At 44.3% G+C, this 20,152-nt stretch overlaps 1 protein-coding gene across 2 annotated transcripts; it reads left to right on the top strand.

The window, feature by feature from the left end:
* Positions 1-291: 291 nt before the first annotated feature.
* Positions 292-19,097, top strand: AMMECR1L (AMMECR1 like). Of its 2 annotated transcripts, none has more exons than XM_037523139.2 (8): positions 292-413; positions 1,279-1,386; positions 9,068-9,512; positions 11,235-11,345; positions 11,649-11,763; positions 12,377-12,467; positions 13,800-13,896; positions 15,562-19,097. In XM_037523139.2, exons 3-8 carry the CDS (start codon positions 9,106-9,108, stop codon positions 15,671-15,673), a joined length of 933 nt encoding a protein of 310 aa, XP_037379036.1. In that variant the 5' UTR covers positions 292-413; positions 1,279-1,386; positions 9,068-9,105; the 3' UTR covers positions 15,674-19,097. The 2 variants fall into 2 exon arrangements, with proteins under 2 accessions (XP_037379036.1, XP_037379037.1); XM_037523140.2 differs by lacking the exon at positions 292-413 and adding an exon at positions 1,018-1,144.
* Positions 19,098-20,152: the final 1,055 nt, after the last annotated feature.

Raw genomic sequence — 20,152 nt, 5'->3', positions numbered from 1 at the left:
GAAAGCGGTCTCCTAAATTCAACCGCCTGGACTGGGCGTCACCCAATGAAGCACGCGGGCTCGGTCCACGTGACAGTAGCGGGGCGGTGCTTCGGCGGCTCCCTGAGCTCTATGGTTTTCGAGGCGCGCTAGAGGGCGTGTGGGCCACTGGAGGACTCCCGACATTCCTCCCCCATTACCTCACTGCCTCCGGTGGCTGCTGGGATATCGGAGGACTCGGGTCCCGGCTCGCCTCGGTCCTCCCGCTGCCCGGGAAATCCCTCCAGCAGTGGCCCCGCCGCTCCGGCCCCGCCCGCCCGCCCGGCCCGGCCCGCTTCTCCGGAGCCCCCCGCGCATGGCCCCATGAGGCAGGGGGCGAAGGCAGCGCGCGAAAGGTCCCGTCCGCCCCGGCCGCGCCTGGGCCAGGAGAAAAGGTGGGAAAGTCGGGCTGCGCCGCCGGGAGCGGGGCCGGGGCGCGGCCCGCGAGGGCGGGCGGGGCCTCCCGGGGCTGGCGGGCGCCGGGCCGCGGGCACGGGACCGGCCCGCTCCGGCTCGCAGTCTCCGGGCCCGGCAAAGTTTGGGGGTCTCCGGCGCCTCCTGGCGGCCTCGTCCTCCCGCCCGCCCCCCGGCGTCTGGGCCCGCGGCGCGGCCCCTCCGGCCCGCCCGCCCCCGGCCGCGCCCCGCGCCGGGCCCGACCTCCCCGCCGGCCCGCCCCGCCCGCCGCCCGCCGCCCCCGCTCGCCGCGGCCTGCCCGGCTCTGCCCCCGCGCCCCGCCCGGCCCGCGCCCGGCCTCCCAGAGGGGCGGGTCGGCGGCCCCTGTTTACAGCCCCGGGGCAGAGCCGGCGGGGAGTCGCGGGCCACGGCGCGGCCGGGGCCGGAGCGGGCGTCCCCTGGCGCCGCACGTGGGGCCCGGGCCTGCCCTTGGCCGCGCGGCCGGGCCCGCAGCGTCGGTGCCGCGGCCGGCGGGGAGCCGGGCGGCGTGGCCCGGCCCCGGAGCAAGTTGCGACCCGGATGAGCCGCGGAGAAGTTCTGGCGGGCGCCTCGGGCGCGGGTCCACCGAACCCCGGTCTTCGGCGCCTCCCTGGGCGGTCGCGCCGGGGAGGAGGTGATTCGGGGCACGGAGCTGCTGTTGCCGCCTCGTGCTTAGCTCTTGAAGTGTTTTGAAGTAAGAAGAGCCTGTTCTCTGGCTATTTTTTCCCCTAGAAGTTGCTCAGATGAGTTGTAATTTTTCAAAAATCATGCGTTACCACTGCACTCCATTGATTTTGGTATTTCACTGTTCCTGCATTTCCATTTCAGGTACAGGAAGAAGGAATGGACTCAAAAGGAAGAAAATTCATTTCAGAAACAAAGTAGCTCTCTTCTGTTATAGCTGTTCCTCCGGCACTACAAACTTTTCTGCTTTCAGTGAGTATTACCTTGTACATAATTAGAGTAAAATATTATTGTTTTGTTGTTGTTTCTTGCCTGTGCTGGGACTTCAGGATGTTGATTTACTTTGCTTGTATTTTTCTATTTCTGGGGGACAGTCCCTAATATTGATGATGTTCCTCTTACTTACTCTTTTTTAAAGTAACTTTAAGTATGCAGAAACGTACTATTTTCCATAATCCCATTAGTGTGACCTAGGTGGTGGAATAGCATTGCATTTACCCTTTATGTTTTTTAATACATAATGTCTTGGGCTCACCGTTCCCTAAATTACTCTCTTTTTTAAGACAACAAAAGATGTTATAATGCAGTTCCCGATCAAGGTCAATTATTGAGGTTCTTTAGTATGGCTTTATCTCCAGCGACTTAATGAAACCTTTTGCCCTAAATATGCTATAGCGATATTCTTGAAAATAATTAAATTCTACATGTTAACAGTCTTCTGGAAAAATTTCTGTCATGCTAGCTACATTCTCTTGAATTTATTAATGTTGGTGTGTTAAAAATTGTAAGAATTATTCAGAGTGCTTCACATCTTATTGGAGATACACCTTCCCCCTGTGGGGGAGGCAGGGAACAAATATTCTCACTTTACAAATGAGAGAAACAGAAGCCCAGAAAGATTTGGCACCTGACCGTAGAGCACATCAAAAGGGTGGGGAGAGGGCATCTAAAAACAACGAAGGTTTTGACTCCTGTTTTCGTATTTTTCTTTAGGCTAAGTTCACATAAAAATGTATTAATTCTGCACGTTTTTTAAAATCTATATATTTTAGAAACCTATAGATAGATGTGTATCTTTTTTTTTAAGATTTATTTATTTATGCATACAAGAGCTGGAGTACAGGTCAGAGGTGCAGGGTGTCACGGGGGAGGATTCACCAGACAGAGTGGGGAACAGAACAGGCTGATTGACCAAAGTACACTGCTGAGGGGAGCAGCGGGTGAGACAGGAGAGGTCTGCTGCGCCATGTGGGTGGCTCCCTGGCGGGAGATCGAACTCATGCTGCAGTGGCTGCGGATTGCTTCATAGGTTGCGTCTTAACCTTTGCACCACCAGGGAGACTCCGGATGTGTATTTTCAGGACAAATTTATCACACAGCCAGTGTTTTAGATATGTGTATATGTATAACGGGGCTTCAAAAATATAGACATGATTGTGAAATGATTACCAAAATGTTTGTGGTTTTTTCATCTATTTCCTGGAGTGATTCCACAAGTAGACCAGAATTAGAGCTGAGGTACCATTTTACTACTCTCATAATTACTAAATTAAATTTTGATTCAACTCTCTGTGTTACAAAGGAAACAACAGCCTGTTCTCTTCTGTATAAAAGTTGACATCTGGACACTAATTAAACTAATGAAAATGCAGAGACTTTTTTTTGTCTCTTTTCTATCCCCCAAATGCCCCTAAATAAGCTGTTTTGAGATTTGTCTTCAGAGGGTGAATCTGGACTTTTTTTTTCCTTTTTCAGATATTTTTAGTCTAGTTATTGTTTGAAATGTAGCTACTTTGACACAGTACTTAATGTATGTACCGCTAAACTAGATATATACTTACATAGTGAATATTCCATCAGTGCTGGATACTTACACAAAAGCATATTTAGTTTCTTTTTAGTATGTCAACAAGCTTAAGTGAGGACCCTGGTATAATAAAACTGTGTACACCCATCAGAGAGTTCAATATTTTTTGTGTTTTCTGATATCTCACAATGAAAAGAATAGTAAATGACTTAATAGAAGCCATTGCTCTCCCAAAAGGCCAGACATCAATCAAGGTAACCAGAGTAATAATCCCGTGTTAATAATATCTTTTTAGACTAAGGGTAGTTCTTAACAGAATTCTATTATGTAGGAGTTTATTTCTCTAGAAAGTGTATAAAAGCAGAGGTATGTTATTTTTGTTACCAACCCTACTTTTATTAGTAGAGGTAGTGGTGGTATTAGCAGAAGTACATTCTTTAATAAGGAATAGTTCATGTTCCAGAGAATTGCCAGGTGCTTTTCCTGTCTTACTGGATGATCACAAATAACCCCCATGTGGTAGCAGGAGCCCAATCCACAGAGATGGGACAACCTGCCTGAATTTGCATATCCAGTATGTGGTCCGTTGCATTTGGGGTTTGAACCTAGATTGTAACCACAAAGCCTAGACTCTATTCTGGGAAGATGGGAGCTTTTCTGGAAAGACAGCAACTTGTATTCCAGGCAGGGAGGTGAAGCCCTCCAACCCAGCCAGTCATATCAGTGTTCTCAAAACTTTTTTTATAAACCTTTTTTATAAACATTAACAATTTATATTACCTCCCGAAATCATAGTCCTCCTCCCCCACCCCCAGCCTGGCAGTGGGTAGCTCTTAAAGCATCCTATCATTTAAAAAAAAAATTTTCTCAAGAAATGTATGAACTGGGGCCTCCCCGGTAGCGCAAGGGGTTACTACGCTATCAGTAAGCTATCAGTAGCCTCTACAGCATGAGTTCAGTCCCCGGCCAGCCAGGGAGGTACCCACATGGCGCAGCAGATCTCTCCTGTCTCACCTGCTGCTCCCCTCAGCCAGTATGTTTCAGTCAGTCTGCCTGTTCTGTTCCCCACTCTGTCTCTGGTGAATCCTTTCCCCCACCACACTTCTTGTATGCATGAATAAATGAATCTTTAAAAAAAAAATGTATGAACTGTCAGAGGAAAGCCTTGAGCCACCTAAAGTTCTGTAACATGTGAGGTCAACACCAACACTGACATAATGGATATGTTCTAGCAAAGAAGACAGCTGACAGCATGAATCAAATCAAAAAGTGGACTTAGGAATATTTGATCTAATTTTAGGATGAAAAAACCACATTGGTTATCCATTTTGCTGTAAGTGGTTGTTAGACAATTCCTTGGTTTGGGCAGAATAGAGTGGATGTTGTTGATAAGAATAGACACTTGGGACCTCCCTGGTGGCACAGGGGTTAAAGACAGCATTATCAAGCTGTTGCCAGCCACTGCAGCACAGGTTAAATCCCTGGCCAGCCAGGGAGCTGACACCCACATGGCAAAGCAAACCTCTCCTGTCTCGCCCATATTACTCCCCTCAGCGGTAGATTTGCCTGTTCTGCTCCCCACTCTGTCTCTGGTGAATCATGTCACCCCTCCCCCCAACCCCACATCTCTGGCCTATACCCCAGTTCTTGAATGCATAAATAAATAAATTTTTTAAAAAAGTCCCTTGTAATTCAGTCACTCTGAGCTTCTGACACATTGTGAAGTCAGTACCTGGGGAAACCAGGTTGTGCTTTCAGCATTCTTTTTATTAAAAAAGCAAACTTAAATAAACTTAGTATGAGATCTGTAGGTAAGATTGTAAGACACCCCACCCAGCACTGTTCAGCATCCCTGAGGGTGTCCCAGTTGCCTTTGTTGTTGACCCTAGGGAAGGCCAGGACCTGTTGAGTGTTGCAAGTTAAAGGTGTATTGACCATTTTTTAACACTGAAAATACTTTATTTGATGTTTGCTTGGTTAGGAGGTCTTAAAACATAAAACAGTGATTCTTGTTTTCTCCAGCTTTTTGTCAAGTATGGCTATTGCCTCCACTTGGTGGAAATTCAGTTTTAACTAGTTCATTCACATTGATTGATCTAAAGTGAAAAAGTATGAGACGAGCATTGCTGGCTTTTAGAGTGACCCTTGAGTCGAGCTGAGTAACCATCTGGAAAGTCTTGGTAATACAAGCTTCCACAAAGCAATGGTTTTTACACCTAACTCCAGTTCACTAAAAGGCACTGGCTTCACAGTGACTATTCAGTTACTCTGCTATGATCACAGTACCCTTGTTGGTAGTTTTATGAGGTTAGGGGGAAGGACAAGAACAAACTCATACACATTTTTACAAGAGGTAGAGTATGTGAGTAGGAGTGTTAGTTTAAAGCTGATGAGACAGCTAGTTAGTGTATTGTATCTATTATTATTCTGACCTGCCTTCTTCTATAGTCTCAGAGATATCGGAACAAAATATGTCTCTGTTCATCGTAGGGGACTCTTGGGAGCTGAATCCGTGGCTACTTAGTTGTGGGGAGGTAGCCATTTTGTTGGAGTAGGATTAGAAGAGTCTCAAACCTGTAGAGAAAGATTTGATAAAATTGGTAGATAGAGTGGTTGATGTTTTAAGTGCAAAATCTTTATTTACTACCAACGCCCTGGCTAGCTTCACATTCTTGAACTGTAGTTCACTTCCTATTTTCTGTGTTCTGACAGATATTTGCACCTTGAAAACATGATTTCAAATCATTCATTAGAAGGAAGAGAGAATAAGTAGATAAGGATATAGGTAAATAAGATTGGCCGTATGTTGAAAATTGTTAAAGCTGTGTGTTGGGTTCATTATGCTATTCCTTCCACTTAATGTTTGAAATTTTCCATAGATTAAATGTTTATGGAATGAATTTTTAAAGAAATGGCTTCTAATATATTTTTAATGCAGAAAGGCTCTAACTCTGCCTTTGGTCACTAATTGAGAGTATTGATTGAATTGTTTTCTTAGCGGCCTCCAGAGAAATGCTTAGGTCTAAAGAGCCGTAAGATTTGAGTTGATTTCAAGTAATTTATTTGGGAGAGTGTGGGGCAATTGCCACATGTGAGCACTTGGTATCAGTTGTGGTCATGCTCCAGTGCAGATCAGTGATTGTCAGTGGTATGTAGGCAATCTTCTAGACTTCAGTTCATCTGCCTTGACATGGTTTGAAAATGTCTTCTATTGCATTTTCAATAGGGGTGTTTCACCAGTCAGTAGCTGATAACACCTGTTCAGGAGCATCTTGACTTGCCACCATCGTGTGACATTTAGCTGTTCAGGTGTGCTCTAGTATGAGAATGAGGGAAGAATTTTTTTTTTAACCTTTATTTCCCCCATTTTCTTTGTTTCTTTTGAGTGTTGGGTCTCTCTAGAGGCAGAGCCTCAGGGCCCTGTTGGGCCTATTAAGACTCTTACCTCTCTAGAGATAGTCCTGCTGCTTAGCTCAACACCTGTCCTAAGCTGCCTGCCCACCATTAAGCATAAGGTAGAACTCGAAAGTCAGTGACATCCATTTATGGTTCAAATGCCAATGGCAGTGGTACTGATAGTTTTCAGGATGATGGCTGAGATACTGGCTTTGGGCTTAGGTTTTTTTTTTTTTTTTTTTTTTTTTTTCCTGTTCCATTTCTGTTGGCAAGATTCCAAAGACTGCTGTTAGTTTTTAGTATAACCTTGAATGTAATTCTTGTTTTTAAACATGCCCTTAGGATAGAGACTGATTCTAGTGGATGTTATTGACAGATCTTGTTCTTTTCTTTGTGGCTTTGTGGGAAGACCCAGTCCTTGGAGTCTGACAGATAGATTGTGGCCCAAATCCTAATGACCAGTTCAGTGGAGGTCTGACTTTGGGCAGATTGTCTTGCTTTTAAATACAAGATTCCTCTTTGAAATAATAGTAATATCATCTGCCATGCTTAGTGGTTTGGAGGATTCAGTGAAATACTGCTTAAAGGATACCTGTTCAGTGCAAGCACTGCTGTAAGCCTCACGGAGTCCTGGCCCTACTAGAGGTTTCATCCTAATTCCATCAGGTGAAGAGCCCAGAGGAAAAGAGGAGTTAAATATGTTCACGCTCACAACATGCCAGACATTGTTCTAAGCATTTTATGTCAAACTCATTAACTGTCCTAGCAACCCCGTGAGACAAGTTGTTGTTGTTGTTGTTATTCCCCATTTTGAGAAAACTGAGTCATGGTGAAGTTAATCCTGGAATGGTAAGGATTTGAACCCAGGCCATTTGGCACTGGAGACAGTGTTTTTAACCAAGACATATTGCTCCCTCTCTCAATAGTCTAAACAAGACAACAACATCCATGCTCAGAAGCACTCTAGTTATTTAAGGATTTGTTAAGAATATAAGGCTTAAAAAGAAACCCATTTCAAGCAAGAAATTGAAGTATGTGGCTTTTACTCCTTGATGGCTTGTGATTTCCATTTCATTGAGACTTGCCCTAGATGTATACTTTGGGGGTTTTTTTGTTGTTGTTTTTTAAAGATTTATTTATTTATGCATACAAGAACTGGGGTACAGGCCAGAGGTGTGGTGGGTGAGAGGATTCACCAGAGACAGAGCGGGGAGCAGAACAGGCAGACTGACTAAAGTACACTGCTGAGGGGAGCAGCAGGTGAGACAGGAGAAGTCTACTGCGCCATGTGGGTCACCTCCCTGGCCTGGGATCAAACTTGTGCTGCAGTCGTTGCGGATAGCTTCATAGTACTAACACTTAACCCCTTGCGTCACCAGGGAGGCCCAATGTGTATTTTGTTATGGATTAGCATATATCACGAGCATACATAATATTTGAAATTTTTATATCTCACCCCATCTACAGTGGTAAGTTGTTTTTATAGAAGTAATGGCATAGTAAATGGGTGCTTCAATATCTAATTTGATTTAAAGGTTGTAGGATTTGCAGCCAAAATACTATTTTGTGGAGCAATGCCTAAAAGGCAATTACGTGCTACATGTCCAAATCAGGGGAAAATTTCAGGAGAGAGTGTGTCTGTGTGAGTGTATTTGACTAAAACTAACGTAGGTAATGACTTGAGAAATTCGGAATTTTACAAACTTTGGTTTTATCAACGTTGAAATAACTAGAATCTCTGTTACTGATTCTGTTGATTATTGACATTTTTCAGACAACAGAGACAGGATTTTGATAATGTTATAAGATGTATATTTTACTTAGGCTTTCTAAGAAAAACCATAATAATGAATAGTCATTTCTCCCCTTTATATCATCAGATGGGATGTTCTGGTTTTCTGACCTGTCTAATACTATTTCCTGTTAAGCTGAATGGCTTTGCAGCCGAACCTTGCTATGACAGGGCAGAAATGCTACCTCACAAAAGGACTGAAACTTGGTCATTTGTGTGAATAAAGGTTTCTGCATGGTTGTAGCTTTTTTGAATGGAGTCCTGAAAAGACAGATGTGTAGAAATTGGAGTAAGTTCAGAGGAGAACAAAGACAATGAATAAGGCATTAGAGAATGAGAGCTGTGAGAACAGAAAGGTGGGAACCTTGTGCTAGGAGGTGTGCTCTTTCCAGAATGCAGCTCACTGCTTTTCACCATCACCTGGGTTTAGGACTGAATTATACAGGTAGATTTAGGTTAGTGAGGAGGAAAGTGCAGAAGGATGTCGTTAACAAGGGAAAGCATGAAAGTTCCTCTGGGGTTCTTTAAAAATAGATGGTTCAATTTGGAGCCTCCAAAAGGTAGAGAAAGCAACCTGATAAAGAGTCTGACAGGCCAAGTGCAACCTTACAGTTAGTCTCAAAATGTCCTTATCCAGCATCACTCAGGCTGCCAACCCACTCTCCTGCCCTGGGGAGTCCTGGGCAAGAGGCCGTTCTCATTGCCAGCTTTCATCCACGGCGATCATAAGCTTTATGGAAAATGAGGAGCAGTTCCCTTTAGGAAAAATTCAGGAGTCCCTGGTAGGGAATGCAGGGTCTCTTCTCGCCTTGCTGCTCTGTGACCTTTGTGATCATGTGATCTGGGTGAGAAAGAGAATCTGATGACTTTCTTTTTGATTATTTGTTTTCTCTGTTTAGCCATTCAAATTAATGCTTAACTATTTTCTCTTTGGTCAGGGTTCTGCAGCATTCCAGGCATCAAGCACTGAATCAGGATGGGAAAAAGGCGTTGTGTTCCTCCACTCGAGCCCAAGCTGGCAGCAGGCTGTTGTGGGGTCAAGAAGCCCAAACTATCTGGAAGCGGAGCGCACAGTCACGGGAACCAGTCCACAACGGCCCCCGGCTCCAGTTCAGGACCGCTTCAAAACCACCAGCATGTGGATGGCAGCAGTGGGCGGGAGAATGTGTCGGACTTAACTCTGGGACCTGGAAACTCTCCCATCACACGAATGAATCCCGCATCGGGAGCTCTGAGCCCTCTCCCCCGGCCCAATGGAACTGCCAACACCACCAAGAATCTGGTGGTGACTGCAGAGATGTGCTGCTATTGCTTTGACGTCCTCTACTGTCACCTCTATGGCTTCCCACAGCCGCGACTCCCCAGATTCACCAACGACCCCTAGTGAGTAAAACAGCTGGGTGTGGGAGACAGTGAGAAGGGCATGATGGCATCTTTCTGGAACTGTGCGTGCTCTTGAGAGAGCCTGCTACCTAGAAAACGCTTTACCCTAACTTGGGCAAAGGATAATGTGAATAAGGTGATGAGAAATGTCCAAACAATACCTAGATGTTCACTGGATTGAGTAACAGAGGCAGACTAGTTTTGTTTGGAGGCGGTAGGTATATAGGCTTGTTAATGTTGTGGAAGTCTGGAGGATGTCATTCTTGGCTCTTACGTTGTTCCTATGTCAGTGAGTGGGTCATCAGCCTCTCAAGTGGAGAGGTTACACCATTGTGGACCCCGGTAGTGTGAAAATCCAAGTGAACTGGGAGTGTCTAAGGTTTGTGCTGGAGACGAGGGCTCATCTGGTGGGAGCTATGATGCGCACTCTATTCTTTAGCATTCCCATAGAGTCCATTAGGACTGTTGACCTCCACCTCAGAGCGTCAGCATCCGCTTTACTGTTTTTAGTTCAAAACTTGTTTTTCCCAAGTCTTCTCATGGTGTCAATGACTTGAATAAGGAACATGTATAAAGCATAAAGTAAAGAAACTCATGCCAATATTTTCTTCTTCCTCAGAATTGGAAGCAGCTCTGAGCTAGCTACTGCTGCTTTTTTGACATTTGTTTTTAGGAGATGCTGCATTCCTCACTGTTAATGCCATTCTGAGGCCATGTCTAGTGCCATGGGGCAGTAAGTAGCAGGGTGGAGGGAAAGTACTGGCTCTGGGGAAACACGCACGCACGCACACAGCTACAGAGGTGGCACACTGGGCAGAGGGAGGGGAAGTCACTCCCATGTGATTGCGTCAGAGAGGACCTGCAGAGAGCAATGTGCTGACTGGCAATTCCGAACTCCAGTCTTCTGGATCCAGGGTGCCCTGCAGGGGAGGGCCTGGCTGTGGAGGGGCGGGTGGTGGTCTCAGCATATCATGTGCTGACTGTCAGGTTCAGCAGCTCGTGCTTCCCTCCTGCAGACAGCGGAAGTCTGGGTGACTTTTTTTGGAAGTATTTTAGACTCCAGGTGGTGAGGGCTCAGAAATAGGGAGGCATCTCAAGGAGAAGGAAGAAGAGTACCCCATGCCTTCTTTCTAAAAAATCTGTCACCCTCAATCTGATGTAACATGACCTGACTTCAGCCTCCAAGCAGAAAGTAGCAGCTTCTGCTAACAATAAGCTTACTTGAGGAAACATTGTTTTTTCTTTCTGAAAACTTAAGAGCAATAAGTATATGTGTGTGATTGCCGGGCAGAATAATTGAAAACATTGTGAGGTTGAGGGAATGCTTGCAGATAGGGGGAAGCAGTTCAAGCCAAATGTTTCTTCATGAAGGATCTTGGTGGGGAACACAGCAGAGGAGAAAGACCACAAATAAAGTTGAGTCCTGGGCAGAGGAAGAGGGAAATAGTGTATATGTTGGTTTCAAGTGCATTCAGGCTGTCCGCTAGGAGCAGAGAAAGGGTTGCTCAGAGAGCTTGTTTCATGCCGCCTGGTAGAGTTTTTATCCCCATTTCTAGCCAGGGTCTGCACAAATCCCAGAAAGGCAGATTTCTTGTGATAGCCCGCAATTCAGATAAGAGTCTTCTGCAGGAGTAACAGAAATGAATCAGGGACAGAGCCACAGGTCTTCTTCTTAACCATGATTGATTTGGGGCTAGAGAATGTTTTGTTTTGCTTTTTTAGTCCACTCTTTGTGACATGGAAGACAGGGCGGGACAAGCGGCTTCGTGGCTGCATTGGGACCTTCTCAGCCATGAATCTTCATTCAGGACTCAGGGAATACACGTTAACCAGGTAATGCCACCAGACATAAACCGTAGATAAATTGACTAGACCGGAAACAACTGCCTGACTATTTCTTTTAAGTGATAAAGTTTGAGTGTTCTTTTTTTGGTAATCAGGAAATGCGGGGGCCTTTATTCTGGTGAGTCACCAAGTATAGGCACTTAATAACATTAGATTGTTGTTAGCATATTAGTGCTGATAGCTAATAGATAGATGTTTTCGGTATAACCCAGAGTTCTTAAGTATTCAAGCGCACGATGTTGGCGCCTAACTCCAGAGCAGCCTCACTTAATATTTTCTGTCCCCCTCCAGTGCACTTAAGGACAGCCGATTTCCCCCCCTGACCCGAGAGGAGCTGCCTAAACTTTTCTGCTCTGTCTCCCTCCTTACTAACTTTGAGGATGCCAGTGATTACCTGGACTGGGAGGTGAGAACAGCCGCATTTGGAACTCTGCATCTCTCGTTGCATTTGGGTTCGGGTTAGTACATGGTAATGTATCTCCTTCATTGAGAGAGGGTATAAGAATGTGTAAGCTGAGTTTGGAAGCAATTGTGGGCAACATAGGTGACAGGAAAGGTGCTGTGGCGCTAGAAGTAGGAAGAAATGTAAAGACATTTTTCTCCCATCTCCCAGTCCACTCTCTTCCACATCCTTCCCCCACATCAGTAAGAAGTAATAATGGGGATACAGGAGAGTGTTCCACATCCCTCTTGGAGCTCTTGAGTAAAGAGTTATTAGTCAGATGTGAAGAGTCATGAAACTAGATCAAAACCCTGTGGCATCTTCATTTAATGGATTCGATTAAAGGTGAAATATTTAAAAGTATTGTATGAGCTATTGAAAGATTTTATTTCTGTAACCATCGTATAGTCTCAAGCTGAAACTTTTTTGGCCTCTGTACCTGAAAGTCATGAAAACAAGAGATTCTCCCTTCAGGCATGGGTCAAGCTGGTTAGGGGACAATGTTGATTTATATGAGAATGACTGACATTCCATTAGAATAAGTTAATGCCATTTATTTGTTTGTATTTTTCTGCAGGTAGGGGTCCATGGGATTCGAATTGAATTCATCAATGAAAAAGGTGTCAAACGTACAGCCACATACTTACCTGAGGTTGCTAAGGAACAAGGTGAGTTAGACAAATGGAATTTGAGTGAACAGTACTATTCAGTATTGCTAATTAAAGGGTAGGAAACTGGAGTGTGTTGTCTTATAGCGCAACTACAACAAAGAGTCAGTGCCTTTTTTCCTGTTAATATCTATCAAATTTATGTAGAATGAGAAATATACTCCCCAAAAGATGTAGAAGCTGGGAAAAGAGAACAGATGAAAAAAAACTTCTTTTTTTCAATCTCCTCATTTCACTTAATTTCAGTGAACAGTTTTGTTTCCTGGCCTGCAAAGCTACCATGGTAATTGTAGCAAAATTCCAACAATCAGCTAGGCCGTAGTATGGAATTCATTGTAAAAGGGAGTTGCCCACATTGGTGAGGTTTGATTTTTTGGTTATGAGTTGTTAAACAATATTACACTTGCGCGGAGGTGAAAGGAAGGGAGACAAAACGCAATCTCTCTTTCAAAGACAGCACTCATTAGTTTTTATAATGGGATATTAAAGATAGTAAGTGGATTGGGCAGGTTCTCTCTTTAAAAGACTATGAGAATACTGTTGATGTGTTGCTTATGCATTTGGTGATCTGTAACCACTTTTTCTAAGTGGAAACCTTTTAACTACCTCTTTGAGGTCATTAACCTGACATTTCTGTACAAGGAGGCATACCATAAGTATTTTTTAATAGTGAAATGTGATATAACTTAGGTAAATTGATCAAACTCGTTTTTTTGTCATCTGAACATTGGTTGGGAAAATTTAAAAAGTGGGGCACTACTACAGTAATTTAAGAGATACTCTTTGGCTTTCAATTTGATGTGTTTGTATAAGAATGACAATAATGTATGCATATACAACTTTCCTGCCTTTCCTAAAGGAATACTTTCCATCCTGCTGTTATTTCTCTATACTAGAAAGCAGGACTTCAGGAAGTCATCAAAATGAAGGAAGGTCACACAAAGGAATATAAGCTGTAGAATTTGTATTCTGTTTTCCCACAGACCAGCCCTGGGTTACCTGAGCACTAAGTCAACCAGCCAGTCTACATTAGGACTATGTTTACTCCTTGATGATTATCCTGGGGTCACATGTGACAGGAAAGAGGCAGGGATGGGGTTGGCAGAGAAGAACTGGGGATGGCCATTAATAGCATGTGTCAGGCTGTCATCTGCGTTCTCAGAGGTTCTACTTGGACTTCCATCAGTAAGGTTGATGGGGCTCCAGGGATGTGGCCAGTGCCCAGGGCAACTTCTTCTGCCCTAGCCGACTCAATTACTCTTCTCTGACCATGTTAGGACACATCCCACTCTGAATCCTATGCCTTGACCTCAATGTGCCTCTTCTCCTCAGACTGGGATCAGATCCAAACAATAGACTCCTTGCTCAGGAAAGGTGGCTTTAAGGCTCCCATTACCAGTGAATTCAGAAAAACCATCAAACTCACCAGGTAAGCCACTATCTCATTTTCCTTGTCATTTTAATTTAGTTGGGATTGGATGGAGGATACTTTTGATGGAAAGGGAAGAAAAAAAAGTTTTCTCTGCTATTGTCCCTATACCAAAGAAGCATAGGTGAGTTTAAGCTCCAAGGAAGCAGTGGCAACAAGGGCAAAGACTCTAGCATGCTGGGCATCTCTGCAGCAGAGTGGCAGCAATGTTTAGGCTGCTGAGCGAGTCCTGGATGTCTTTGCCAGACCCACCTGCTGGGAGGCTGAGTTGGGAGGTTGAAGTCAGCAAGAGAAGGCTTTCAGTGCACAAGTCCAGAGTCACACGATGCAGTCAGGTGGCAGGGGATACAGGTGGCACATTAACAGAATGGTTGGAAAATGCTTTCTACAAGAGTTATAAGAAACACCTCTGCCTTTTTGAGGCAGATACTTCTTTAGGGAAGTGCCTGGTGTTGTAGACTGCACGTAGGCTTGGGGTCTGACTCCTAGCTCCCTGACTTCCTAGCCATGTGACCTGGGTCAGTTATGCTCCCTCTCCTAGCCTGTTTCATGTCTGTAAAAAGTGAATGATAATGCTTTGGGGTTGTTTTAGGGTGCAGTAAGATGAAATGTATGAAAGTTTTCTGGCCCAGGTCTGGGCAACATTGTAGGTGATCAGTAGATGTCAGTTCACTTCCCATACCTATGGAAATGAGAGGTATAACTTCTGTGGGCTTCTGTTGGCCTCCACATTTTAAAAATGCTGAATAATCATATACTAACCTCACAGGTCTGTTTGGAAGATAAACCAGTGATTTTGAAATGCTTTGGAGTCCAAAAAAAAAAAATCTTCAAATACAAAGCATTATATTATTATTATTATAATTTATTTGAACAGCCATTTCCCTGTCAAAATTCAGGAATAATCACCTTGCAGTGGAGGAGTGATTACAGTGGGAAAGAGATGGCTCTGGGTAAGGATTGTCACACCCAGCTCCTGTGGTCTGTAGTAGGTTCCATAGGTTTGTAACACCCCATGCTTCGCATCCTGACTCATGGCTCTTTCCAGAGCAAGGCCAAAGTGCTATGAATTCTGTTCTGATGACCCTGTGAAATGATATGACATATTCATCTGGGAATTGAAACCTGTCCTGTGTAGCCTCAGGATTCTTTAACCTGCTTCATCAGAATTTGACTAGAATTAGGTATCTGTGCCCCCTTTGAGTTATAAATAACTTGCTTATTGCTTTTTTTTTGCAAATTGAGGTTGCATATTTATCGATTTTATCACATTTTAACCCAAAAGTAGCTAAGCAGTTTACGCTGGGCATTGGTGCAGCCATCCTCCAATCTGTCACCCTTCTAATTTGATCTTGAAATTGTTCATCCAGACCCCAGTAGCAGATTGCTTAAGAGCAGCCTGATGATAAGCATATGTAGTATTTAGAGGTGGGATGTGCAGAAAATTCATTCTCGGGGGTGAATTGTGATTGTGCTTTTTCATCTTGTTCATTTGTAATAACAACATTGTTTTCTTGTGCTGTCTTTCATTTTCTGTAAGTACGATTGCTCTTGGTCTTCCATTTTATTCTTTGAAAATGTGGAATAAGCTTTTGGTTTTCTCTGCTGACTTCACAAAGTAGAGTATTTCAGCTTCCTAATACCCTTTCCTGTTTCCTTATACAGGTATCGAAGTGAGAAGGTGACAATCAGTTATGCAGAATATATTGCTTCTCGACAGCACTGTTTCCAGAATGGCACTCTTCATGCCCCGCCCCTCTACAATCATTACTCCTGACACACGGCTGCATGACCAGTCCCACCCCCCTGTGGCCACCAATGGCTATGACATCATTGGAGCAGATGCCTCCTCTTCCTGGTCCAGTTACTTCTATTACTGCACCATTTTATGATGCTAGCTTCCGTTGCCAAGTCTGCCCCCAGCTGACTGAGGGAGGGGCGGGGTTATATTGAATGAAACAGAACTTGAGGGGCCCAAGCCTTATCTCAGCCTTTCCTCAATATGGGGTTCCGTTGGATTGGGGCTCCTCCATGACTAGTAAGAATTACTTTACGGGTTCAGAAGACCCTTGGCATGCAGTTACCACTGGTGATTTGCTTGCTGCCTGTGCGTTGGCCTCACAATGGAAGCTGGAATTGATGATCCATGAAGGCTTAACCCCACACACATCCCTCCAGCCTCCCCAGATCAAGTAGGTGTATTCCCTTGGCAGTCTGGGCAACGGAGACCAACAAGAAACATTTTTAGGTTCTAAATTCCTTTTTTTTAAACTTCCAGTTTATTGGGTACCAACCAAGAGTTGATCACAACCTTCATGCTTCATAAGTGGACGCCATGTTAGGGTTGAACGTGGGCACCAAGAGTCCTTTGAGGCTCCTGGATAGAGACCCACATCAAGATCGGAAGCCCTTTGGATGGCGTTGCAGATCTCATTGCTCAATTAGCCTGGAAGGTTTTAATTCTCATCCCACTATAAGTTGGATTTTCTGGCACTCTTCCTGCATTGAGTCTCCTGGTATTGAACAGAGCTCTGTGGTGTAGCCTGCTGAGGAATGGACTGGGATGCCCATGGGAGGTCCTGATGTCATCGCTGCATGCAGTGTGAAAGGAGAGACCTCTTCCTTACCACCTGGCTACCTCACCCTCTACTGGTAGCAGTGCCTATAACTGGATCTAGGTTCTCAGAAGGCATAGATGTTCAAAGAAGCACTTGGGTTGGGCTTTAGAAGACATGACATAGGAGAGAATCCAGGGTCTCCAAGCTGTTTTTCTTTTCAGGCAAATATTGTAAGGGACCTTTAAGCAGAGGAGTTCCTTTTTCTAATTTGCCTATAGAAGTGGGAAGACTGTTAATGTTTCAGTCCTTTACAGGACTTTAGAACAAAGCTCTGTAATTAAATAAGGTGAACCTTTATCTTGCCTAACTTGCTGGGAATCTTCACCCCACTAGGGCATAGTCCCAAATAGCTCATTTTATTCTAGGTCATTCAGACTTTCATGTGGCATACATAGTTCCCTAACCCATTGTTGCTGATTCCAAATAGCTGTCAGCACGTTTCTCTTCCCTCTTGCCTATTCTCCATTCATTTGGTTGCAGAGATCATAGAAGTTGAGAACTTGGAGGATACTTTGAAAACAGTTGTTACAGGCCCTGCCGAAATGATTCACAGGAAGACGTGGCCAGTTGCAAGAAAGGAACCCATGGGTGATACACTGGTTTTCAGCCACATACTTAGAAAACTCTTGAAGGGATTGGGTATCGACTCAGTGAACACAGTGTTTTAATTTATTTTAAAGTTTATGTGGAGATGGTGCGGCTTTCTGAAAGGGGCAGATACGCAAGAGTTATCTGCCAGGCATTGCGGGTGGGTGGGGCATGATCTAAGGAATGAGGCACGTGCTAGGCACTGCTGTCTCATTTCTTGAAAGGGTGAGCAGATTCGCTTGGTGGCAACCATCCTGTACTGCTCACAAGGATATGGGGTGTGAAAGGGAAACGGGCTGACATCGGGATGCCCAGGCCAGGCCACATCACCCCATCTTAACTGTTGTGCTGTGATCTCGCATTTCCCTTGCAATATTAGTGGGGGGGAGGGGGAAGCTTTTGAAGGTGGAGGGATTGTTTCATCCTGCTGCTGAGAATAATAAATGTCTTGTACAAACAAATGTGACGACAGTTACTCTTAGGTGCCATGGATTGATGTCAGGGTGGTCAGCTCTGGACAAAACCACCCACCTCAAATTTGTACAACAGTATTGATACATAGGGCTACACTCATTACTGTTCAAGTGTTCTATGTTAAAAGTTGTGTTTAATTTCTAAAGATTAAAAAAAAAAGCAAAAAAATTGGTGCTAAACTTTCACCCCTGAGCACGCTCAGTGAGACTGGCCACGCAAGCATTTACAGTGCCATGCTCTTCAAGCCTATTTTTTCTCGTAGATATGTTGCCCTATTTGTCTTCCCCAGTGTATAGTATGTTTTTTTATTTTTTGAGGGTGGGGCAGGATAACCTGCCATTTAAAAAAAATGAACAGAAAAATTCTAAACCCACAAAATGGGGAGAAAAATCAGTGCACAAGAATCAGGCTGGTTAAGCCCAGCACCACACTGAAGTGGGCTCAATGGTTTTGGAGTGAAGAAGCCTTACTCCCTGCACATTCCCTCCTGCTCCCATGTAAGTCCAGCTCGTGGAGATACTCAAGTTCCTCCTGCCTTGTCAGAGGTACTCGGGAGTCGACCGAGGAAAACTGGCGCCATAAGGAATGGCATTGTCAGTGTCCTGGAAGGGGCCTAGCAGGAAGCAGCCTGGAAGTGCACAGTCATGGTCACCTCATGAAGATGTGTGGCAGGTGGCTCTCAGGAAAAATACTAAGTCTGGATCATCCATGTGGCAGCTTTGCATGGGGAGATGACGGCTCCGAACTGGGACTGAACTGCCTTCCATGTGCTCCACCAAGGCAGTGATGACGGTGGCCGGTACATGTGTGAGTGGTGGTTTTAGAGAGAAGGGAATGTTTTCTGCTTTGTCCTTGGGCTGCTCGTGCTGAACAGTAGATGACCACTGTTTGAAAGGAACCAGCCCAACTTGACTGGTGTGATTCGGAGTTCGTTTCATCCCTAGCTGTGAGTGCCTTTTGGTCTGGAAAGTTAGCTTGTCTCAATACCCACAGCTAGGACATTCTGTAATTATGAATTGTCCTTGTTTTACATTAACTAACAGAGAATGTCTTTGACCACTAGAGTTTGTTGGTGTTGGATTGTTTCCACTGTGAGGTTAAACTTTTTCGCTTCATAATATTAAAGCAACTCACGTTTAGAGACCCTTTCAACGCGAAAGGTTTGTAGTTGAGATGTTATATATATTTTATTGTTTATATTAAAAATCATCTATACAGAAGTCCTGGGTGTTAATTTTAATATTTGCACAAGATCTGTTTTCCATGGTATGTTAACACCTACAATTTCACTAACTGTTAATGTTATTTTCTATTGAGATTCCGGAGCCTAGAGAGCTATATGTTTTATTTGTTTCTCATTCTTATCTTTTTTTCCTGAAGCAAGAGACTTTGTATGGCCTTCAGTGCAAAGACTTCAGACCAATTCTTTGTATTCCTCTTGGTTGCCTCTTGGCTATGTAACTTCTGAGTGCAAATCATTGAACTCTCTAATGAAGTATTGTAGAGAATAAATCATAATGGGTAAAAGTTGTTCTTTGTCCTGTTTTTTTTTTTTTTTCTCGGTAGTGGTAGTAGCCATCTTGTTCTTGTAGACAGTGAACCAAACATTAGTCAACCTACACACTACTTTCACAACATCCAATAACCTTGCACTTGTCTATTTTTTTTTTGTGGTTGGTAGCAACTGTGTTTTAGACTCGTTTTCTGAACTGGTGTTCATGAACCCCCTAAATGGTGGGTTTTTCTGGAAAGAATGATCATAGTTTTCATCAGATTTTCCGGTAAAACTGACCTTACCCAAAGACCTAAACACTGAACAGGGAAAAATGCTCAAATTTAAGGTATCATTTGGTAATATTGATCCAAGCAAAACCCCTAGGACATGTGGTCTAGTCTGATCTAAGTGGAAATGATTATGCTTTGGAGTGGCTCAGAAAGGGAAAGATGCATTTGGGGTTCATTACAAAAAATAATTTTTTTTAATCGTCCTATACTGGGATGGTCACCCTTCACTTTAAACTTTGATTTGCAAGGATGTGAATTTTTTTTAAAGATACCCACTTCTAAGTTTCTCACACTTTTTAAAAAAAGATTTGTTTATGTATACAAGAACTGGGGTGCATACAACAACAGTGGTGTTGCGGGGGTGAGAGGATTCACCAGAGACAGAGTGGGGAATAGAACAGGCAGATTGACTGAAATCCACTGCTGAGGGGGACAGCGGGAAGTCAGGAGAGGTCTGCTGTGCCATGTGGGTAGCTCCCTGGCTGGCCGGGGATCCAACTGGTGCTGCAGAGGCTGCCGACAGCTTCGCAGCGCTGTGCTTACTTAACCCCTTGCACCACTAGGGAGGTCCCTAAGTTTCTCCCACTTGACAGAACTCAAGCATATGGCCACTGGCAGACATGCTGTCAGAATTAGTAGTTTTGGAAATAGACTACAAGCTACTGGTTAAGCATAGATTTTATTTTATTTTTAAAGATTTATTTATACAAGAACCAGGGTACAGGCCAGATGTGCAGGAGGGTGAGAGGATTCACCAGAGACAGAGTGGGGAACAGAACAGGCAGAAGGAC

The sequence above is a fragment of the Talpa occidentalis genome, unplaced genomic scaffold (assembly GCF_014898055.3).
Source record: "Talpa occidentalis isolate TD23 unplaced genomic scaffold, MPIMG_talOcc4v2.1 talOcc4.3, whole genome shotgun sequence".
Classification (NCBI taxonomy): Eukaryota; Metazoa; Chordata; class Mammalia; order Eulipotyphla; family Talpidae; genus Talpa; species Talpa occidentalis.
The sequence above is the reverse complement of the archived record's forward strand: the minus strand, read 5'-3'. Positions and strand labels throughout refer to the sequence as shown.